Source organism: Lepidochelys olivacea (assembly GCF_965140295.1).
Source record: "Lepidochelys olivacea isolate rLepOli2 genome assembly, chromosome: 7".
Lineage (NCBI taxonomy): Eukaryota > Metazoa > Chordata > Testudines > Cheloniidae > Lepidochelys > Lepidochelys olivacea.
Window position 1 is genome coordinate 80,892,064 of NC_140417.1, and position 18,665 is coordinate 80,910,728.

Consider the following 18,665-nt stretch of genomic DNA (forward strand, 5'->3'; position numbering starts at 1 on the left):
CCTACCATAAAATACTGGCCTTCCCAAATCAATTATTTCAAATCCATCAAACCATCCACCAGGAAAAGCCCCAGGCAAAAGTGGAGACTTGCAGTTTGCATTTTCATCTAAGCATTTATAACATGCTCACCACCAGGGCCTGAAGAGCATCAAGGACACAATTTGTAAGGCAGTGGTGTGTGCAGTCTAGAGCATGGAACCGCTTATGAAAAACATCCTTCCACTATAGCCACTTTCCTTTTACTTCTAGAGCACCGCTGCTGAAAGTGCTGATCACATGGCAAGAGATACCATACACATTGTTTATGGCTGTATATGTGAAAACCAACACCTTAAACCCCACCCATATACGAAACAGAAACCAGTGCCCTACTGACTACAGAGCACTGGTGTGACAAGCTCTCACCCACCATGCTCTGCTGCTGATACACATACTTCATCCGCAGAAATCTCACAGCAGCCTAGAGATGTATGCCCCTAAGAGAACTAACTGGAGGGAAGACTGATCTCATAGATGGCTACCACTAAGTTCTGAAGAACAAATGCAAAGAGTGTGCACTACATGAGCAACCAGACAGCAGGCACTCTTTCCAGCAAACACTACAGTGGACCCACACAAAGAGAGAGGCTGCAGACACAGTCGCAAGCATTCATTTTTGAGGCCCTGTACTTCTGCTGTTCAGATCCCTCTTTTAAGTGAGATGCCGCATAACCAGTGAGAAAGTGTGCCGTCACTAAACAACTGAAAAAAAAAAAAGGTTCCCCATCATCATTATGAGTAAGTCAACTGGGAATTTTGTATCTCCAAGTGAACATACCACCAGATGTAACAACTGAGGGAAGCTGCCAACCCTTAAGGCAACTTCAGTATCATAGTATAAGAAACCCAAGAGGAGTATCACAGTCCCCTAGAAGCATGTAGGAGTCATGGTATGATCCTGGAAATCTAGTCATTGCATGTCATGAGCACAATCTTGGCATCACGTTCATTGAACGGGTATGCTTCCTATTCTTGTATGCAGCAGGGCACCACAGAGCCCTCTGTGTTCCATCCATAGTGCACACAATGAAGGAATGTTTGCAACTGCATAAATCCTTGCATCATGTTGGTGTTGTGTGCAACCGTGCATGGAGAACACAATGCCTTGTGTAGCCCTGCGTGGAATTGGGGAAATCCTGGGGGTATACAGAGGCCGTGACTGACTGATGTGGGTAGTGTCCCCAGTGTCCTCTGAAAGCACTCAAAGCCTAGGAGGCAAAATGCTGAGAGTGATTGGTACAGAAAGAGCATGGCTCCCCTCCTGCTTCTGGTCTCCCTTCAGCTCATCACAGAGCCTGTACCTCTGGATGATTTAACCTGCAGTGAAGGCAAGGAATATTAGCCATACAAAGGAAGCTCTTCTTTGGAGACTGAGCCTCCCTTGCCTAACACCTAAGTTTCCACATTATGTAAATACCCAGGTTCTGTTCAGGTACTGCACTGAAGTCTCACTTTGATGCCTCCATCCATTACCATCCTCTGTAGAATCCCCCATACACCTGCATCCTGCATGTGAACCCTGAACCTTCTCACCTCCTCCCTCTGCCTCACCTATATTCTATCCTAAACCACTGACCCTCCTCTACATTCCTTTTCCTCTTCCTCTCAGCCCTTGCCAAATCCTGTCTGTATCTCTCACTTTCCCATGATCAGATGTTTATGTTGGGATTTTATAGCCTGTTTGGTGTACTTAACCAGTTCTAATCTTATCCTCAAAGAACAGCAGGTTCCTTTAATCAGTGCTGCCAAAAATGATGAACACATCTTATTAGACTTATCTACCTTTAAATGAACAGTGATCACATACTACAATACAATTTAGAACAAACTACAATTTCTAACCCTCTTGATTCCTGCCTTCCTTATTGCCAAACACCACCTCATAAACGACGTATTTAGCCACTTCATGAATCCAAAGAGAGTAATGTGAGGATATTTGTCAACCACAGTTCTGAACAGGTATGTGTGTTTAAAAAACAAGCAAGTGGTGATAGATACAGCAACTGTATCTCTGGATACAAAACTTCTAAATCCAGAATCCTACATTATTGGATTTGTGCAGTAAGAAATGAGGGTAGTGCAGTGGGAAAGGATCATTGTGGCTTTTCAGAAGGTGAAGTAACCTGTAGCCTGTAGACTTCTTAGCAGCCTTACAGAAGTAAAAACATTTTTTACCAAAAACTCATTCTGATCAAATGCTTCAACAAAAAAAGATCACCTCTTACACAGAGAACACTGAATGTGGAAGATGGGAAGCCCGTGATGGCACAGGCAAATATTTACTGTTATTTCGGTGAGCAAAATCCGATAACACTTGATTCCCTATGCTGATATAGTCCTGGAAATATTTGTAACTATCTTCATTTATCCTTCTTCCCCTTGTTTGTGGGCCTCATAAATCATTTACTCCATGTGCTGCCTTCCTACCTCTATTGCCAAATGTTGACAGAAAATGGTGGCAGCTGCTGCATGTCCCAGCTATTTTTAATGAGCCTGAAAAATTGCAAGGACTTCTCTTATTGTACTTCCTAAACTGCCCCAATTCCAAATCAGCTCTATGAGGGTACACATACTGAGTTTCACAAAACAATATAAGGTACTTGATTCACCCCTTGGCTATGCCAGCTTCCGCTAGTGTAAACCAAGTTGCTGGGCCCCTGGTGATGGAACATCCTCCCTGAGGGGTGTTGCAGCCATGCAAGGTAACCACCTACCTTGCTCCACTTAGAAGCTGCAGCAAACCAGCGCTGCCCCAAAAGTGGCCTGGGCTGGCCCAGGCAGGAAGTGAAAATCCAGTGGTTGAAGTGTCTGGGAGGGCAGAGATGCTCGATCTGTCCATTTCCAGAGCTGAATGTATCTATTCCTGTTGGCTCAGAGACATGTTGGGGGCTACAGTTTGCATCTCCTTGTGTCACATCTAGACCCCATCATCTTTTATGACAGCATTTACATTATCCAGCAAAAAAAAAAAAAGCACAAAAGAGCATATTCTATGGCAGTTTGACCACCTTTGCTCTCAAGTTAGAAGTGATGGATTTGTTTCAGAGAAAGAATCAAAACAATAGAGGCAGTTCAGTTAAAAAAAATCAATTATTCACCCAGCTCTACTCCTAACACATTTTAAAATGTGTCCGTCTTTGTCTATGCTAGGTGCTAAGTCAGGTTTAACAAGGTGCTGTGATGTTGCACTCCATACAATTTTATGAAAATATGCTAATAAGTGTGAATATAATGTAATTGGACTATGCTTCATGCAACAGGTCTCTTGTAAAGTATTACAAAGCTTATAATCTATTGAGTGTGGTCATCCTATCTGTATTAATGTATCATTCTTGTATCTGAAACTAGAAATATAACTCTTAGGTCCTACTGTAATTTTGCAAAGTGTGGGCCATTAATGGTGGTTTGGAATCTTTATGGTTCCCATCAACTGGGACAACTAACCGTAATGGATCTGTTTACTTGCAAGCCTTCCTGTGAGTCAGGCTGGGAAGAATGAAGGCTTGGGGTCTCACAGGACATGTGACTATGTCACCCGGTATTAGAATCCATCTTAACCTGGGGCTTTTCCATTTAGAAGGAGGGGTGCGGACCCAAAGAGACAAAAGATTCCTACCTTGTGCCAAAGCTATATAAGGGAGTAGAACAGAACAAAGGGGGCTGCAGAAATCCCCTAGCTAGTTCTGTTCCACCTCCTTATATAGCTTTTCTGAGCTGGAACAAAGACTGTACCGGGGAAAGGATTGGGCCCAGACTAGAAGGAGGCTAGTCTGTCAAAGAAGCTTATTGGAACATCTCTGAGGGTGATATTTGCCTGCATTTAGTTTCCTACTGTATTAGGCTTAGACTTCTGTGTGTTATTTTATTTTGTTTGGTAATTTACTTTGTTCTGTCTGTTATTACTTGGAACCACTTAAAGTCTACTTTTTATATTTAATAAAAACACTTTTTACTTATTAATTAACCCAGAGTAAGTACGTATTAATACCTTGGGGGCAAACAGCTGTGCATCTCTCTCTCTCTCTCAATGTAAGCTTTATACAGGGTAGAATGGATTTATTTGGGGTTTGGACACCACTGAGAGCTGGGTATCTGAGTGCTGGAGATAGGGGCACTTCTTAAGTGGTTTTCAGTTAAGCCTGCAGCTTGTCGGGGATGTGGTTCAGACTTGGGTCTGTGTTTGTAACAGGCAAGTGTGTCTGACTCAAACAAGGCAAGGTACTGAAGTCCCAAGCTAGCAGGGAAAACAGGCTCAGAGGTAGTCCCAGCACATCAGGTGGCAGTCCCAAAGAGGTTTCTGTGACCCAACCCATTACAGGTGCTAAGTCAGGTTTAAGAAGGTGCTAGCACATTTGCTCACACACTTCATTTTCCCAATGTAGTCAAAGCCTAGAAGAAAAAGTTAGCTCTCAAAGAGTAGATGCATAGCTGTTAAGGCACAGTTCATGACTAGTGAGATATACCATCCTCCACAGCTTCTGTGGAATCACAATCTATGTCAAAAACAGAAGTCCTGAAATCCCTGAGAAAGTCACAGAAACAAACTGACTGAAACTTCCAGAGGCTTTGGGACATCTCAGGAGACACCTTCCTATCAGACAAAGAAAAGTGACAAACATTCCCTCTGAGCAGCAATACCCTGTTGGTGTGTGGCCCTCAAGATTTCTGCTACTTGCAGTCTCCTGCTTCTGCTACTTGCAGTCTCCTCTTGCTTGGAACTGTTGTTCCCAGTGGACCAGAATGGAAGATTGATTGACAAAATACAGTGAATAATTTACAATCCAGTATGAACAATATCAACATTCAGGAGCAACGTTGTGGAATACTAATGTATAAATAACATAAAATTAAATTCACAATGAATTTATTAAATTTTGAGTTAGTGTACTTATATGAAGACACTACTATACTTCAGCTACCCCAAAATTGCAATAATCCCTCTAACATATATGTCATCATAATTACAAAAGGGAGTTTATACATAAAAAGTGAAGAAAACCAGGGTGTAGAACAAGAGTCAACCAAAAAGTTTGGGTCCAATTTTTTTCTCACGGTTCTGTAAATTGGGAGGTAACTCCATTGACATCAGTTGCACCGTATACCGTTGTACAACCAGTATCAATGAGATGTGAAGCAGGCCAATCATGTACAAATTCTCAGGTACTTTCATAGCTAAGATATAGTCAGGACTTCAGTTAAAGCCTCTGATTTTCAAAAGTTTACAATTTGGCTGTAAAATGTTATGCTGAAACTTGGTATACAAGGTCTTGTGGTGGAAGTGATTTTGGTTGCACAATTTAAACAAAATCTGTTCAGCTGTCTGAAGACACGAATGCAAGTGAAGAAAAAGTGGTTATCCGATACTGGCACTTTTTCTGCTTGTATAATTCAAAAAAGATTCAGTTAAGAAAATTGAACTTGACAAGCAATTAACATCATGTTCCACACTTGCTCCGTTCAGCAATGCCTCATCACTATTTTCTACTTTATAAAGTAGAAATAACAGAATAACAGGATGGCAGGGCTCTTTTGTTTGCTCACCCTATTGGCAATCGTTAGAATCATGAAAAAAGCTACTGAAGTTCTGCTTACTTTTGGTGGCTGAGTCTACTCCTTAGCTCAACCAGAGAGATGGGAGTGGTCCCTAGGCAGGAGGACAGAGCAGATCCTGGAGGAAAATCCTTGGGACAGCAAGCTCAGGAATAAAGCTCTGGTTGGGATTTATGCTGTATGAGTGATTTTTGTTATTAGTTACTGATAAAGCCATGCCTAGTAAGGGGGAATGTTAGAAAACTACCTCAGGGTTTTCATGCTCTTTTTAGAACCACAATGTAAAATGTTAGAACATTCCCAGTGCACTGATCACATTTCAAAATGTGGTGTGTTTCAGAAGGAATTGTATTACATGAAGCTGTATGCTTTCATCTGATTGTAAATCACAAGAGGCCTCATTGTGACACAAGCCACAGCCCACAGTAAGACACAAAGTGCAGAGCCACAGTACCCCAGTAGATCACTGAAGGTATTCTGCCTCAAGGAGCTCAGAGTTCCCCAGCTACATTTGGGGGAATGCAATCAGCACCACCCCATTAAAGGATATGGTATACTCTTTTGCTCTGGCTACCTCTTGCAGAAGACTGAGCCATTGTTCCACCTACTCTCTATCACCTTTCAGACACATTCTTCATTGAGGGGGAGAATCTCAGTAGCAGCCCCAGTGCTATAATTCCATCATACCCTGGCACTGAGCATGCAACAGGAAAGAGGAAGGCTCTGTTCCAACAGGTCACACAGGGAGTAGAGGCTCCTTAATCCCAGGCAGTGAGGAAGGGGAGGGATGGAGGATTCTTGGTCTCACACATAAATGTATTTATATCTTATATCTTAATTTTTATGTTCTTTAGATTGTACAGAAATAAAAAAAATCTATTCCTGGGTTTGTTAAATTAAGTTATACATGTTAAAAGTTCTTTAATTACAGTAAATACACATTAAAAACCTTCCTAAGCATGTCTTTACTTAATACGACAAAATCAGTGGGACCAGATTCCATGTTAAATCTATTTGGCTCGTTTGCTCACAGGACTATATTTTAAACACAAGCTAGATTTAGTTAAAATCAGTTAATACTGTGATAGCAAGTTATGAAATAAAATGAACCTGATATTTTTATCCCCAACTTCCTTTCCACTGTGATTTTTTTTAAAAAAAGGCAAAAGGCAAAATGATAGCCTAAAAATATTTGTCATGATATAAATAGTCTATCCTTGTTAAAATGCTGGATTACAGGCACAGTAAGTAGTTGATGTAGTTAAAAAGTAGTGAGTTATTGTGAAAACCGAGTGTTTGTGTGTGTAAAAACTCTTTGACAGAATCAAAAGAGACAGAGGATTTGTAAGTTTCGGAATATTTTGTTAGTTCACACTGAAGCTGACCACTCCACTCCCATTTAGTTACCCAGAACAATCACATTTCCCAGCAGAGTTTACTCATTTGCAAGATAAAAGAAAGAAATTTCTGCACATGCCCATAATATTCTTCACCACTGGGGGCAGCTATACATAAGACTGCATTCACTGAAACCAAAGCAACAGTCGGAGGAGCTTTCAGAATGACAGTATGCAGAAGTGAACAGAGCTTGTTCATTGTACAGTGTTATTCTGTTATTCTGTGCTCCAAAGCAGCTTCATAGCTGGATCGGGAGCTAACTACAATAACTGCTGTACTATGGAATATGGAGGTGTGAATTCAGATAGCTAATTGTTGCTTTGAGGAATCTATCATGCTTTCACATAAAGAGAGATTTTAAAAGCCAGGTTTCTAACTGTAAAGATGCAAAACCGTAATATCCATGAAGATCCTATTACCTAGGAAGAATCTGACATTTTGCTGTGAATGGTGTGTTGGGATTTATTTATTCTTGGAGTGTTCTACATGGCTGGCAAAGAATAATGTTCCAAAATCAGTCCATCTCCCGAGGGGTCCAATTTTTCTTCCTGGGTGTCAGCAAGCCCTGACTCACAACAGTGCAGCTGACAGGGACTGTCATGCTTGTGGCACCCTAACCAAAAACAAAAGACCTAAGGACGACCTTTGAACAACACAAAGGATGGGTATGTTTTTCATTTTTTTAAATATACAGTTTATAGCTTCTGCATAGACCCTGTTTTAATTGTTCTATAGACCTACCTTGATATGATTTAGGATCACAGTTTAAATAAATGTAATCAATAGACATTTTAACTATTTTACAATATTTATAAAGACATTTTTTAAATCTGAGTAAAAGAAAATAATGTGCAAAGTAGCTGTCAAGCTAGAAATTTTTTAAATGATTTTTAAAAGAAAGAGTCTTAGCATGATTTTTAAAATGACTGATCTTTTGGGGGGATAACTTTTCTAAGTTGTTTTTATTTCCAGGTTTCAATGTAATTAGGCTACTGAGCGGATCAGCTGTATCCCTGGTACTAGCCCCTACTGTATTACTGACAATGCTTTCTTCTGCTGAACGAGGATGCCCTAAGAGCTGTAGGTGTGAAGGAAAAATGGTATATTGTGAATCTCAGAAATTACAGGAGATACCCTTGACTATATCTGCTGGTTGTTTAGGTTTGTCCCTTCGCTATAACAGCCTCCAAAAACTAAAACATAATCAGTTTAAAGGTCTAAATCAGCTCACCTGGCTGTATCTAGACCATAACCACATCAGCAATATTGACGAAAATGCTTTCAATGGAATACGCAGACTAAAAGAGTTGATCCTGAGTTCCAACAGAATCGCCTTTTTTCTTAATAATACCTTCAGACCTGTGACAAATCTCCGTAACTTGGATCTGTCATACAATCAGCTGCAGTCTCTGGGATCTGAACAGTTCAGGGGCTTAAGGAAGCTGCTGAGTTTACATTTGCGATCCAATTCCCTAAGAACCATCCCTGTTCGAATATTCCAAGATTGTAGGAATCTTGAACTTCTGGACCTGGGTTACAATCGCATCCGAAGTTTAGCAAGGAATGTCTTTGCAGGCATGATCAGGCTGAAGGAGCTTCACCTGGAGCACAATCAGTTTTCTAAGCTCAACCTGGCACTTTTTCCAAGACTAGTCAGCCTTCAAAACCTTTATTTACAGTGGAATAAAATCAGTGTGATAGGACAAACTATGTCCTGGACCTGGAGCTCATTACAAAGGCTTGATTTATCTGGTAATGAAATAGAAGCTTTCAGTGGACCTAGTGTTTTTCAGTGTGTGCCCAATTTACAGCGCCTCAACCTGGATTCAAACAAGCTCACATTTATTGGTCAAGAAATTTTGGATTCTTGGATATCCCTCAATGATATCAGCCTTGCTGGGAATATATGGGAATGCAGCAGAAACATTTGCTCTCTGGTAAACTGGCTAAAAAGTTTTAAAGGACTGAGGGAAAATACAATTATCTGTGCCAGCCCCAAAGAGCTGCAAGGGGTGAATGTTATTGATGCAGTGAAAAACTACAGCATCTGTGGCAAAAGTACTACAGAGAGGTTTGAATTAGCAAGAGCTCCCCCAAAGCCAACATTTAAACCAAAACTCACCAGGCCTAAACATGACAGCAAGCCTCCTCTGCCCCCAACTATCGGAACCACCGAATCCAGCTCAGAACTCGAGCATGACACAGAACACATCTCCTTTCATAAAATAATAGCAGGGAGTGTGGCCCTTTTTTTGTCTGTGCTTGTGATCCTGCTGGTGATCTATGTGTCATGGAAGCGTTACCCAGCCAGTATGAAGCAGCTGCAGCAACACTCTCTCATGCGAAGGCACAGGAAAAAAAAACGACAGTCACTGAAGCAAATGACTCCAACCACACAGGAATTTTATGTAGATTATAAACCTACCAACACTGAAACCAGTGAGATGTTGCTGAATGGAACGGGACCCTGCACGTATAACAAATCAGGCTCCAGGGAATGTGAGGTATGAACCGTTGAGATAAAAAAAGCTTTTAAAAGCTGGGAAATAGTGGTGCTTTATTGAACTCTAGTGACTATAAAGGGAACGTGGGGGGGTTTTCACTCCTTTGGCACAGCACTTCCATGTCACTTTTTTGGTACATTCATAACACCGGTCATTTTACCCTCATACATAATCAACTCATTGAAATTTAAATACCACAAATAATATGAACCTTCAGCTCTATTGTACAGACCACCTACTGATTTCATTAAAATCTCACTTGTTTTCAAATAGAAAACTTCTTTCATAACTAATCCACCACATCTGCAGTGAGTGTGCCTCTGTTTGGGGAGAAAAATGACAACAATACAAAGAAAAATGTTTTGAAGTTCACTTTATGAATCAAAGACACATTGAATGAGCCAGGTACTATAGCTTCATATAAATTCTAGGAGTTGCTTGAGCTTAGAGATGGTGCAGGAACAGCCCTGAAAGAATGCTTGATTTTTGTGCCATGTAAAGCATGATCAAAAAGCCAATGCTAAGTAAAAGTTTCAGGAGACCAGTGTGTGTCACAGAAAGCTAAGGGGAGAGAAAAATCCAGGCTTAATAAAGAAAACAGAAAAGAATGTAGAATGCAGTTTACTGTACTATATGAAAATACAAAGAGTTTCTAGGGCTGATAACTACTAATAGAAATCTGTTCATGTGGCTTCATACAAAAGGTGCCAGTGTTTATCCCTTCTTACATCCAGTTGCCTTTCAGAAAGTAGTCAAAAGGCATTCATTAAACCAGGCGCAGAAATTCCTTATTGATGTAATTAGAGGAACTCAAATGTGCAGTAGCAAATGCAAGACCACTTCCTGCACACATTTGTTTGGGTGCTTATTAGAAATTCTCTTTTCAAGACTGTCAAAGACATTAATGTGGTTAATCAAACCATTAAATCTGTCATTTTCTTCATTTTTTTATTTGTGGTCTGTGCTCATTAGAGTATCTGGATGTGCTTTGCATACCACCCATGTTATAGCTAAATGAAGCTTCAAGTATTTAGAAAGCCAATCAGGGTACATTTTAGAAACACCACAGCAACTGGAAAGAGCTGATAATGAAAACTGGTTATTCTCTAACCAGAGGAAAAATGCATGTAAATGATCTTTAAAAAAAATGACAAATGATTTTTATCATCATAACCCTGCTGACATTACAAGAATTCATAGATATTAATTTTTAATGTGAAGTCATTCATCAGTATGTTTCTGGACCAATCCAGATGGCTATTTGTAATCTGGATCACTGTCCCTCTCCCTCAAAGTCATTGACAAAACTGTATTGATTGCAAAATATACCATCACCCATATATTAAAATAAGTTATAACCCTAACATATTAGACAAAGGATCTTTTAAACTCTCTTCTTTCTCATTTTTCAAATACAACAGCATCATTAAAGAAGCTAATCAGTAATTTCATTATCTCTATTTTGTAACTTGATTTGGCTTAGTAAATTGCACGTCTTTGACCACTTGGGAGGGAATGTTTCTACAGCGCAGTTTCACTGCAGCAGATTAGAAAAAGCAAAATCTTTTAACAGGGTGTTCTTGTGGATTCTTTGCTTACTGGGGAAAAATAATCCAAACAAATCACCTTGAACTATACTGGATATCATGAAACAAGGTCAGAACGCATAATTTAAACAGCACTAATGCACTTAAGCTCATTTTAGTGTAGTAAAATTATTTTCCTTTTTAAGGTCTATAAACAGAAAATAATAGAGAGTGGATTATTCATAAAAAAACTGAACCATGTACCATGTAATTCTGGTACCATATGTTTACTGAGTGCAAAGAGTCTTCGATTCCAACATGATTAATAATGCAGGTGCTTGGTGCACTTTGAACTGTACTGCTGAACATAATGTAATTTTTCCAACTTGTAGTTTTGAAATATATATAAAATGTCAGTAAAATGAACACATCTAAATCCATTAAAGAACTATATTTTCTACAAGCAAACCTTGCCTATGACTGAAATGAAGGATTAGGGTTTGCCAGAAAGACAGGATTAAAAGGCATGCACTTTTTGGCTTCACCAGTGCCTGAAATGGTGACTAACACTATATGCAGCCAAACAGAAAAAAATACATTTACCAAAAAACAAAAGGATAAAGAACGCTATTTTGGGGTGATTCATATACTTAGAAAAATCTATTTTATACAAACTAATCCAGGATCATTTCTATATAAAAATATTCAGTACATGTTCTAAGTAACTTTGTGTCCTCAGTGAAATATGATGTTAAATATGTTTAAAATATTTTATAAGGTTGACTTTAAAAATGTGTCAAGTTTTTTAATGCCTCAATCTGACCATATATGAAGAAAATACTAAATAGAAAACAATCTACAATCTCTTCCAGGGGAAAATACATGTAAAAACAAACTGCATTTTTTAAAATCCAGGTGTGTGTCGGTGTGAAAGAAAGACAGGCACAAAACTGAGGCCAACTATGGAGTCTCTTCAAATACCAGCCACTGAAACCATTATTACTAAATTCTTCAGCGTAGATGGTTAAGATAATAATGAAAATTCAACATGTTTATATTAAAGTATAGACATGATTAGAAAGGCAATTTAGTCAATTATTATATGAAAGATGCCTAATAGTTTATATTTACATTTTCACATATTTTCAGTGGTAAACACAGATGGATGGGTAATTATCACTACAGTTATTTGATAAAGAAACTGCTGGCTCACTGTGCAGAACATAAAGGCCTGTGCCAACAATCCCCAACTGAACAGCTTAAGAGGGCTGAGTTGAATAATGGTTATTAAATCCAGTTGTGGTGACTACGGGTTATAAAAAGGTTTACTCTAGCCTCAAACCATGTTATCTACAGATTAAAAATACCATGTTTGAATCTAGGTAGAGTCCTAGGTTGACCAAATCGTGTTACCATTTAGCTACACAATTTAACAACTGTGTTAAAACCAGTCGTTTTGGCTGTCTATACCGCACAGTCCTGGTGTCGCAAATCCTAACCGTTTTGATTTCCAGTCCTACAGGGTAAATTCCACTGAACTACAGTAAGTTTTGGTTAAAAAGACTCTCCTTTCCTGAAAAACAGGTGGAGGTTTTTTAAGTTTTCAGGATCATACGGTTCTTCTCATGCTTCCTCAAATATGAGCAAATAACTCTGATCCTGGCCCAGATTTTGCTTTACGTAGGGCAACTTTGTGCCACTCTGTCATAAAGCTACCTTAAACCGTGCAACTGGAGAATTTCTGTTATGCAGAGAAATCAACAGGTGTTGTACAGCAGCCATAGTCCCTTTTATGCCACCCCACCAGATTGCCAGTGTATAGGCATGACTGGAGGAAGTGGGTGTGGACAGGATACCCTTATGTGCCAGTGATCTCCAGGTACCCTTATTTACACCTTGGACTTGAGTAGTGTCAGGACACTCCAGAAATAGAGGAGCGCCAAGGTGGCTTGAAGCCAGTGATGCCTTCTCCTATTCCTCCTCCAAAAGACTGCTCCTTGATCACAGATCGGAACCTGAGGCCCTTCATTCCAGATATAATCTGCTATATCCCTGGGTATGTCTACACTTAAAACACTACGGGGGAACAGCTGCACCTGCACCACTTCAATATAAAAAGAACAGGAGAACTTGTGTCACCTTAAAGACTAACACATTTATTAGAGCATAAACTTTCGTGGGCTACAGCCCACTTCATCGGATGCATAGAATGGAACATATAGTAAGAAGAAATATATATACATACAGATAAGTTGCCATATGGAAGTTGCCATACAAACTGCTAGAGGCTAATTAGTTAAGATGAGCTATTAGCAGCAGGAGAAAAAAAACTTTTGTAGTGATAATCAAGATGGCCCATTTAGACAGTTGACAAGAAGGTGTGAGGATACTTAACATAGGGAAATAGATTCAAAATGTGTAATGATCGAGCCACTCCCAGTCTCTGTTCAAACCCAAGTTAATGGTATCTAGTTTGCATATTAATTCAAGCTCAGCAGTTTCTCATTGGAATCTGTTTTTGAAGCTTTTCTGTTGCAAAATTGCCATCCTTAAATCTTTTACTGAGTGGCCAGAGAGGTTGAAGTGTTCTTCTACTGGTTTTTGAATGTTATGATTCCTGATGTCAGATTTGTGTCTATTTATTCCTTTGTGTAGAGACTGTCCGGTTTGGCCAATGTACATGGCAGAGGGGCATTGCTGGCACATGATGGCATATATCACATTGGTAGATGTGCAGGTGAACGAGCCCCTGATGGCGTGGCTAATGTTATTAGGTCCTATGATGGTGTCACTTGAATAAATATGTGGACAGAGTTGGCATCAGCTTTGTTGCAAGGATAGGTTCCTGGGTTAGTGTTTTTGTTGTGTGGTGTGTGGTTGCTGGAGAGTATTTGCTTCAGGTTAGAGGGCTGTCTGTAAGCGAGGACTGGTCTGTCTTCCAAGATCTGTGAGAGTGAGGAATCATTTTTCAGGATAGGTTGTAAATCTTTCATGATGCACTGGAGAGGTTTTAGTTGGGGGCTGAAGGTTACAGCTAGTGGTGTTCTGTTATTTTCTTTGTTGGGCCTGCCCTGTAGTTGGTGACTTCTGGGTACTCTTCTCTCAACTTCAATCTGTTTTTTCACTTCAGCAGGTGGGTATTGTAGTTTTAAGAATGCTTGATAGAGATCTTGTAGGTGTTTTTCTCTGTCTGAGGGATTGGAGCAAATGTGGTTGTATCTTAGAGCGTGGCTGTAGACAATGGATCGTGTGGTGTGTCCTGGATGGAAGCTGCAGGCATGTAGGTATATAGACACTATATACCTATATAGACACTACTTATGCCAACAAGAGGGATTCTCCTATCAGCATAGGTACCCCCACTTCCCCAATTCTTCCATTGAGCTAGCACTGTCTACATGAGGATTTAGGTCAGTATAACTATGTTTCCGGGGGGTGGATTTTTCACACACCCGTGAGTCGTAGCTATATGAAGTAATCTCCTAGTGTAGGCCAGGCCCCTGTCTACTGGTTTTTTATTCTCTTTTGATCTGTATTTGTATTTTATATTTTTAAAAAGTTATATGAACAGAAGCAAGCACAAAATCAGCACCCCAGAAACCCTAAACAGAGCTGGTGAATAACTGATTTTTCAGTTCAGCCAGCAAACTGAAAAAATCAGGAGAAAATATTTGGTTTAGTTCCAAAAATGTTTAGATTTTCTCACAAATTTGAAAAGTCTATTTCAGGCCAGCAAAGTGTAAGAGAGTGAAAGTGGGAGCACATTTCCCCCTTTACAACCTTTAGCCCAGTGGTTAGGCACTTGCCAGGGATGTAGAACACCCAGGTTTCAATCTCCAGTCCGGAGCAAGACTTGAATTTAGATTCAAATCTTTTCTTTGCCTGATTCAGAGGAGTGATTTGAATCCACATCTCCTACCTCCTAGATAAGTTACTGAATTATCAGGCTGAAGAGGCATTCTCTCTCTCTTTGGCACACTGAACATTTAAGTATTTTTTTCAATGTGGAACAGTTTCAACAGGAGAGACTGAGCAGAATAGCCTATATTATAGCCTGGTAGTTAGGATGCTCACCTGGCAGGAGGGAGATCTGAGTTCAAGTTCCAGCTCCACTGAATATTTAAGTTTTTATACTCAGAAGTGGAACAGTTTCCAAAAATAGAGACTGAGAGCAACTTATCCCAGCACAGCTTTTCACCTGGTGGTTAGGTCACCTACCTAGGAGGGAGGAGCTATGAGTTTAAGTGCCTGATCCAGAGCAGGAATTCAAACCTTGGTCTCCCACAACCCAGGCAAGGACTCTAAACATTGGGCTAAAGGTAATAAAGGAAGGGAGAGGCGGACACAGTTTCCTGGCTCTGTGACCTGGTGAAGTCCAATATAAAAATGTAATTTAAAAAAATGTACTGCATAACTTTCCTGAAAAGGCAATTGGATATTTTGACATAGTTTACTACATTCTAATGGTCTGCATAAAAGTTAGCCACCCAACTCTAGATAAATATTCTTTCAGCTGAATTTGTGTGGAACCACAGTGACATCCAGTGGCTGATTAGATTAATCACAGATGTCTCTCTATTTCAGTTCACACTCATGTTTTGGCTTTAAATTTGTCTTGTGCTATACATCATAATAGTAGAATACAGTTCCCTTCCAACTCTGTATTATGCTAAGTATTCAACTGCACTGCAATCACATTTATTTCACATTTCTGCATGAGTCTTAATCTAAATTAATTCAGTGAGTGAATGAAGAAAGTGGCAGCAGTATAAAAATGCTGGCAAGAAATGTGCAGGGCTGTAATTGTTATTACATCACTAGCAGCTAATGAAAGGTTCATATAATATAAGAAATACAAGGTGCAGGCAAGAATTAAATTATTATTATTATATATTTATAAAGCACTATTAACTAACATCAAGATATGATATAAAATAAACTCAAAACATAGAAGTACATTCAACATCAAGAAAGAAGAGAAATATTTTAAATGCAATTTTAAAATATTGAAACACTTGATCAGATATCAAAGGGGAGGACATTCAACCACCTTGAGGCCAAATTAGAAAAAGCCCAGTCCCTGGAAAATGTACATGCTAGAGAAAGCACAACAAACCAATTATCTGACCAGGAGTGTAAAACCCATCCAGTAAGATAAACCTGAATTGAATTCACAAAAACTAACTTAAAGGTATGAGAGTGACAAGGTGGGTGAGGCAATACTTTCTTTTGTTAGAGCTCTGTGAGGCTTGAAAGCTTGTTTCTTCCATCAAGAGAAGTTGGTCTAATAAAAGAAAGTATTAACTCACCCACCTTGTCTCTCTGAAATCCTGGGGCCAACATGTCTACAACAACACTATTAACCAAGGGATTTAAGACTTATTCACTAGACTAATGCTTTGCTTGTCAGTCAATGGATATCAAGTAGCTTTGAAATCATTAACTATTTAGCCTAACCAAACACTTACTAGCCCTAGCCAACACTGAACTGCAGCAATCTCTGGAGTGGAGAGCAGCAGTTGTTTAATAAAACTCATAGCAACTCTATCCAAAAAGTAGAAGTAGTTTTTTAACAAGTGGATCAAACAAGTGGCCTACTGAAGTCAGTGAAAGGGTTTGACACTGACTTCAATGTGGCCCAATCTTTCACCCAGTGTGTCCAATTGAAACTGCAGGAAGAATGTAAGTAAACCGAATTCTGAAACAAATTATCTGAGGTTGAATTTTGCCAGGACACCAGTCTCACTACCTATACTGGAAAATACTACAAGCTCTTTAATTGCCAGATGGAGTCAATGGCTTTGACTTTCCACCTCATCTGAAAGATGGCAACTTTAGAGTACAGTGTCCCTTAATCTACTTGAATATTCATTTAACTATGACTCAGGAGGAACATAGAAAACTGTGATGACAAGTATGTACTCAGATGTTTGTCTTCAGGTGTCCCATTACATTGGTGATTTCATGCCTTGATTTTTCTCCCATCTCACCTTGCAAGATTTGATGTTATCACAGAAAAAAATTATATGGGTAAAGATTTAAATTTTCTCCTCAGGCTAACCGGTAGCCAATCTAACTGGTGGCATAATGGCATGACATGAGGACAATAGGGTGCAGAAAAGTTTCGTCACATGACTATTCCGAAGGGCTTATAAACAGGAAATACATGAATTAAAGATACTCTGGCAGTAGCTCTACAGAGAGATGACCAGCTGTGGACCAATATTTTAACTAACAGTGCAATTAGAAAATTTCACATCTTAGAAACTAGCACACCTTGTTAAAGCAATGAGCATGTAGCAGTCACCATTATTAAGTCAGCATTTTCTAACAGTTATGTCTCTTGGCATATGGCAGCATTTCCTATATTTGTAATAGGTTATAACTGTGGTATAGTCAATACCATGGTGTGGCAACTGTTGGTAAATTTTTAATGGCTGCTAGTGTAGGTGCCACCATGTAATATTAGTTGAAGAGGGGAGTGCTCAAGAGTGGGAATGTGTGAGTCCTGTAGTTATAGTAAAGGGTTGTGGGTACATGTCCCATTTCCCCAGTGGTTACACATATGCTAAAAGGGGGGCAAGATTAAGTAAAAAGTGCTTAAGTTCTTACTCAGAGAAAAAAGATTTGTGCATTTCCAAAAATATTTATATATTTAGATTTTTTTAATATTCCCATCTAGTGCTCTGGGCATATATAAACCTTGGTACCAATCTTTTACCCATTTTTACCTTACATCTGCCTTCAGCGTGGATAAGAGTTATTTTCTGGAGATGTTACAGGTATCTGCATGGAAATCTGGGTATGAATTGATCTGTGAACAATTCAAACTTTTTGCGTTGACTATTTTGTTACCTCCCGCATAATGGTTTTTAGTACTTCTTGCATTGATGTCATGCTGCTAGTTATGATGAATCAGTGAGGATATAATATTATATATACCCAGCAGTGCTGAGTTTCAGAAGTATTAATTCTGCTGTTAATGTCAAAGTGGCAGGCTGTCAGCTCCCGTGTATGGGTATGACAAGGATCCTCCATGAAAAGAGCTTTTGAAGTATTTCTGTGATTCTTCCTTAACCACCTATGCCACAATTAATGCTGGGTAAATCTCCCACTGACTTTCAGTTGAAGTTGAGCATCTAACTGCCCTTTGTGTCTAAAAATCTTCCCAGAAAAGTTTGAATTTGGTTGGTGTTTAAACTCCTCCACAAGATGGGATTCTTTGCTCTGACAGTCTATATAAGGCCCATCTAAGCAAGGCTACCTTGCTGAAGGCTTTGGCAAGTCTATCAGAGGTGAGGGACAACAGTTATATCTCAGTGGAATAGATGGCAGAGTGGAAGTCTTCGCTGTATTAAGTGCTTAACATTACATTTCCAAAAAAAAAAAAATTAACGTAGATAAGAGCCTCTGCTTTTTCCCTGTCCCTTCACCTACTTCTTTGTACCACTCCTCCAAACTTCACTCAATCCCTCGCACTCCATTAATGTCCTGCTGGTTCCTGTACTTCCGTCATCCCACCCTCCATGCCCTGCCAGTGTTCTCTTCCCATGCATCCAATTCTTCCCCTAACCATTTCTAGGCTGAGCCAGAAATAGTTATGAATTTCAAGTAAATGTTCAGGACACCATGGCAAGGTCCTCATCT

The 18,665-nt window shown here is 39.5% G+C and overlaps 2 protein-coding genes across 4 annotated transcripts in view; one reads left to right on the plus strand and one right to left on the minus strand.

Annotated features, from left to right (window-relative positions):
- The window catches only part of CTNNA3 (catenin alpha 3), a 928,050-nt gene that overhangs the window by 517,085 nt on the left and 392,300 nt on the right, over window positions 1-18,665 (minus strand). The window lies entirely within an intron of this gene.
- The window catches only part of LRRTM3 (leucine rich repeat transmembrane neuronal 3), a 190,990-nt gene continuing 179,470 nt past the window's right edge, over window positions 7,146-18,665 (plus strand). For all 3 annotated transcript variants that reach the window (XM_084634512.1, XM_084634511.1, XM_084634513.1), the window contains exons 1-2: window positions 7,146-7,653; window positions 7,961-9,492. In XM_084634512.1, the coding sequence (XP_084490638.1) occupies window positions 7,650-7,653; window positions 7,961-9,492 (1,536 nt within the window). In that variant the 5' untranslated portion in view covers window positions 7,146-7,649. The remainder of the gene's footprint in view (window positions 7,654-7,960; window positions 9,493-18,665) is intronic.